This window comes from Uloborus diversus, chromosome 3 (genome assembly GCF_026930045.1).
Source record: "Uloborus diversus isolate 005 chromosome 3, Udiv.v.3.1, whole genome shotgun sequence".
NCBI classification, from domain to species: Eukaryota; Metazoa; Arthropoda; class Arachnida; order Araneae; family Uloboridae; genus Uloborus; species Uloborus diversus.
The window spans coordinates 16,701,778-16,707,777 of NC_072733.1; the positions used below are offsets into that span (position 1 = coordinate 16,701,778).

Sequence of the window (6,000 nt, forward strand, 5' to 3'; positions counted from 1 at the left end):
AGTGATACAAAGTTCATTTTCTTTATGGTGGACTAAATATGGTAATTTGTGGTTGAACCTTTGCTGTTTCTGGATTCAAATTTCCAAGCTGATTCAATCAGTTGAACTTTCTAGATCAGTAAACTTTTCAAGTCATTTCCACTGACCTGAAGGGAAATCACATTGAATTGATGGATTAATGTATCACACTGAGTCTTTTATTTTAGTAGCTCACATTAATCCTCAACTAGCTTATCCTATATTGGTCTGTCATTTAGTTGGTTCAGGAGAGCAACTGCCCCTGCACCCTGGCTTTGAGAAATCAATGTATTTATATATATTTGAGCGTAGTTTTTATTGTTTTTCGATATAATGTGCATTGAGTACCATCCTTTTGCCCTCTCCCCCCAAAAAATTGATATGATGGGCTCAAGTACATCCTTTCCAGCAATAAGTTCTGGCACTCAAGTCAAAGGACATGGAAAATGTTTTTGCACATTATCCCCAATCAAGACATCTCCTTCACATATGTTTGATGACTGAAGGTTTAGTTTTTGTCATTGTATTAGTAGACCTTAATGATCATTCCCAAATTGTTTTCTCAGTTCTTTGGTTATTTTGGCTTGAATCTTGATAAATGTCCATGTAATACTTTTATATGGCTAGCTTAGTTCTTAAATTTCAGAACTTTCTTACTAATAATGCTTAAATACTTTAGGTAAAGCGTTGACTTGTTAAATTTTCATTATTATCAGAAATAATTAAAAGGTGACTTATGTAATAAGTATGTAAAAACAAAGGTTTATTACCAATAAATGCATTGATTCTTCAAAGCAGAGGTTCTCAAACTAGTGCTGTGGCACCCTATGGAGGTGCAGGTAGAGACAAGGGGTGTCGCGAGATGTTCATGGTACCAATGTAACAGAGACAGGCTAGGGTGCCTTCATGCTAATTCTTCAAAGCGTGTCGCGAATCAAAAATGTTTGGGAACCCCTGCTTCAAAGAATAACTTTTTTATTGTATGAATTGTTAGTTGGTAGATGGTACTTCTTTGTGAAAGCCGTTTGTATTCTGCATTTACAAAACAATAACTGCTTACATTGCATGGGTTTGGAAATGTTCATCATAATTCTTAACTATGTACTGGTGTAAAGTCATAACTGTAATGTATTGTATTTCTAAGCAGATGGCAAAACTAGAGTATGTATGACTTTCAAAAATTCTCAATGAACTTATGCATTATAATTACATGTTAATCAGACTTTATTTAAAATGTTGTTAAGATTATTTCATGCATTTGTTTAGGATGATTGATGTGTAATCACAAAGTTTCAATTACATTTCAAATACTTTTAATTGTACTAACGACTTAAGTTTTTTGTTACATAATGAATGCTATAAAAGGAAGAAATACTAGTTGTGTGTGTTTGTGTTACAGTTGGAAGGCTATTTTAAATATGTGGAAAAAATATTGAAAGTTTCTAATAACATTTTTTAAAACTTGTATAATAAAAATAAAGTCTTCTATTGTTCTACATTTGTGTGAAATTAGTCAAATGTTCCACAAATAATTTAATAATGACAAAAAAGAGTGCCTATATGAAAGAATTATGCATCACATAGTTGCTCTAAAATGTCTTGGAAAAAAAAGGTCAGAGTTATACTTGCCAAATTCATTTTTTTAGGTCTAAATTTTCTGTTTTCTAATTTTCTGCATAAAGTATTTCTCCCTCTTTAAAAAATATTTTTGCAGAAATAATAATGTGTTGTTGCTACAAATCCTTGTTCTTTTGTGTGCCGTTTTCACACATCTGATTAGGGTTACACCAATGGGAGATCACTGTGACCTCCCAAAAATTTCCTTATTGGGCAAATTTTATGTAATGGCTCGGCTCGACAAATTTTTCGAAAATTGCAATTTTTAAATGCCCAATGTCCTTTTCCATTGTATGAACTTGCATTTACATACCCATATTTAATCGATCAGCAAAATGTTGAGTTCTGATCCGCAAATTGAGAAGTTTCACCCTCCTTAGAATTTACGCTCACGATGCCCCTGGATCTGATGTCTACATTTTGAAACTTGTAATCTTTTGGCGTCATTGTGGATAATGGAATTTTCTCTTTTTTTTATTCTTTTAGGCTAGTACATAAATCTGTTTATTTTCAGTAAAAACTTCATGAAAAAAAATTGAAAAATTTTTTTAATGAAACTCTGAGATGATTTCAAGAGAGAGCATTCAAATGTCATAAAGTTAAATGCTGAGTAGCTAGTTTAATTTTATATTTACTTTAATTTTATTTAGTTTTGTAATACATACATAATATTTCTAATCATTGAAAAATATTTGAAATACAGAATGTAACCGATAAAAAGTATGGTTACGTGTAAAAAAGTCAAAATCAAAAATCCGTGACTATGCACAACTTGCTACTTGATCATAGAAATAATCATTCTAAAGACCAATGTTCTTACATTGGTTTCTCCTTATTTAATGACTGTACATTTGAAAGAAATGTTCATTATATGAAATCCCATCAGGGAAAATTTATTTTAAAGTGCATTTTTATACATCAGCATTTAGAAATGCTTTTTAAAATTTACTTTGACTTTTAATATTGAAGGTTTCACTATACTCGACCAAATTGTGTCGATTTATTTTTCCACCAAATGCTATTTGTTACTTGTTTTGTAGATTTAAAGTCTGGCTCTGATAAGTTGACTTCCACTTCACTGAGGCTTAAATAATTCCATTTGTTAAAATAGAGATAAAGTATGCCAATTGGTGTCAATAACATTTTTTGGCAATGTGCCAAGTTGAGAGCTTATCTTTCAATCCAAATATTATTTAGCTCATCCAAGGTCAAGCTTCAAGTTACCAGACCCAAACTCTACTCTTTTTAATGTTCATAAATTAATTTAATTATTTTTTATTGTTATTTTGAAGAAGAAGGCGGTGTTGCCTCCAATTACAGCACTGATGATATGGCAAACACATTACCAGACGACTCCTGGCCAATTCTATTATTCTGTGAAATTGGCTTCGAGTTTTGTAATTCCTTACCTTCTGCTGTGAAGGTGCCGTAACGCACATTTCTGATGAAATGGGTGTTTCATACCTTGAAGTACTCTCAGAGGTCAAAATTCAAAGGGTTCAATATTTTCGGTTCGGGGATTGCTCTTGCTGATTGTCCTGTTGCACTTCAGGGCTTGCATTCCGGCAGCATATGGTGATTAATTGGTAGTCTTGTTGTGTTCCATCAGCCTCTGTTGAATGTACCATGAATTTTGGGACACCTTGTACATAACATATGATGAGTTTTAAAGTTGAGCAATCTAGCTCTAGTAGGTACTTGAAGTGTATATGGAAATGTAGGGTTAGAGCGAGGGTCTATTGCAAAATGACAGAACCAAATTAAAGTAGTCCTTCTAAAGATTAAACTTCAAATAAACATGAAAATCTATAAAACATATTAAAAACCTCTACTTTTATGCAATTGATATTTGTCAAACTCTCTTTCTAGTTTGGAATATTTACTCCTGATATGTACAGTGACTCTCAAAAGTTTTTATGCACCCATTTTCAGTGAAATATGGCTCTATCCATTACTTTAAATTAATGTTTCAGAAAAGGGATTCAGTAATAGAATCTCAATCAATAAACTATTTTCAGCAAAACTGAAGAAAAAATTGGATGTATGTGTGTGTACGTTCCACTATACAAATCCATTGTTTACGTCGGAACTTTGCCAAATTTGGCACAGAGGTCCTTTGATGCTCGGGGAATTTAAAAAAGAATGCAGTGGATCTAAATTAAATTTTGAGTCAGAAAATTGCTCTTCTCTGCACATTAATATAAAATTTTACGCTATTTTGTTTAATTTTATTTTAATGCTAAACATGCGTCATTTGAAGTAACTTTTATTTTCAAAGTAGATTGAGTAACACTGGGTGAGGCAGCTAATAGTTTAAAAATAATAAAACTTGTTTTTTAAGAAATTAATTACCAAAAAGTATCAAACTTTGCCTCACAAAAGTCTTCGGACACTTCAAAAAACATTTATACTTTAGTAAATAGTATTATTATTTTTTTTTTAATGAAACTAATATTTAGCATCTACAACAGCTTTTAGACATCTCAGAATATGTTTCATTTGTTTTTTGTGATCTCCAAGTCAGTGTCATCCACTTTTCGCTCAGTATACTTTTTTTTGCTTTACATTCTAATGTCATGTTTTTGTGCTCTAACTTCCAGTTCTTCTCGAATATGTTCCATTATATTTTCAAAACTTGGTCTCTCCCCAATTTTGGTCTAAAAGTCTAGGGGACTTTGGTTTTATTCCAAATTTTTGAAGTATATGGACACTTTTGGGAACCACTGTATGTGTATATAAAGCAGTGTTATAAAACGGTACAATTAAAAAGGTCTATCATTGCAAATTGTACTGGTGGGAACAAAGAAATATTTATGTTACTTAACATTATGTTGCTCATCATGAATTTTTTAGCAAGGGAAAAAAATAATAATGCTGTAAAAAATGTTCTAAAAATTAGTTTCACTAAAAACCTTTTAAAAAATAGCATATTTTTGCATTAAATTCACCATTAAAAATTAAACTGAAAGAAAATAGAATTGAGGGGAAAAAATGCACTAGTAGGTAACTATGCAGAAAATGATTTTACTCATGCAAAACAATGTTCTTTAGTGTTATGCTTTTCATGTTTATATGTTTATTACATACAGTGGTCTTTTTGTATAAAATATGTACTTCCTTATGTGCATTATTTGGGACCATTATGTGACATACATTTAGAAAAAAAAATTATGCTGATTGCTTTTAATAAATTACTTTTTCGTTACATTTCAAACGTCAGTCGTGTCTTTTATGTCAAAACATGCTTATTGTTTATGATTTTCTAATAAAAAGAATAACGTATTCTGGCTCGTAATTTGGTTTATTTGGGATGTTTTCTGCAGGTATGAAGGCTTCAAAGGTTACTACAAAGGAATAGTTCCAAATTTGCTGAAAGTAACTCCTGCTACAGCTATAACATTTGTGATTTATGAGAAAACATCACATGCTCTATCAGAACTATTCAAATAGTATCATTTTCTTTGTGAATAGCATGTAACATATTAAAATATTTCATCCTAAAAATGTATCTAGACATAATAAAAGAATTATGGGACTCTGAAGTTTTTCAAAAGAAATTTTTATGGAAAGAATTTTCATATTATTCAGAAATTCATCAAACAACTTTTTCCCACTTTACCTACATTGTAAACAATTTATATAGCTCAAATTGCTTTGCAAAAAGAAAAAAAAAAGTAAAAGCCTGTCAGTTATATGTCATGTCCAAATATTTTTCCAATACAACAGCCTTTTTTATGCTAAATATGCATGTACTATAGAACGTTCATAGAATTCTACTGATACGCTTTTGATACAGAAATAACAAACATAATATGTTGCTAGCAGTTGAACAATGTTTCACTTGTAATGTAGTTAAAAAAGAGGAACTTTACAGTCATGGGGGAAAAAAACGAATCACTTTTGTGTTTGAAGGTTTATCTACACTAAAGTCGAGTCATGGCAGCACTAACTTGGCAGCAGGGCTGCAGAGTCGGGAAGGGTGTGGGGTGACCAATTCTGAGTCTGGGAATTTGAGGCTGACACTCTTTGATGCTGACACCTCTATCCTAAAATTAGTCTGGCTCCAACTCTAAGTCTGCAGCACCGACAGAGTTGCATACTCTGAAGGAAAATGACAGACTGCTACTCCTTTACCCCACAATCAGTCTGATTCGACTCCGCAGCCCTGCTTGGCAGTATACCTAATAGTGAGACTCAGTTTTTTGTAACCTTGGCAGATACTGCTAAGCAATAGTGGGCTTTAAGGAGGAGGGAATGCATGTCTCTCCCAAAGGGATATAATTAATTTACTATCTTATTGAAAGTTTTAATACATTTCTTCACAACATAAATCAAATTTTTTACTCTTACTGAAAACAAGCTGCA

The 6,000-nt window shown here is 31.8% G+C and overlaps 1 protein-coding gene across 1 annotated transcript in view; it reads left to right on the forward strand.

Moving 5' to 3' along the window:
* LOC129218120 (mitochondrial folate transporter/carrier-like) overlaps positions 1-5,169 on the forward strand; it is a 70,000-nt gene extending 64,831 nt beyond the window's left edge. Inside the window, exon 7 of the mRNA XM_054852327.1 lies at positions 4,959-5,169. Coding sequence (XP_054708302.1) covers positions 4,959-5,085 — 127 coding nt within the window. The 3' untranslated portion in view covers positions 5,086-5,169. The remainder of the gene's footprint in view (positions 1-4,958) is intronic.
* Positions 5,170-6,000: the final 831 nt, after the last annotated feature.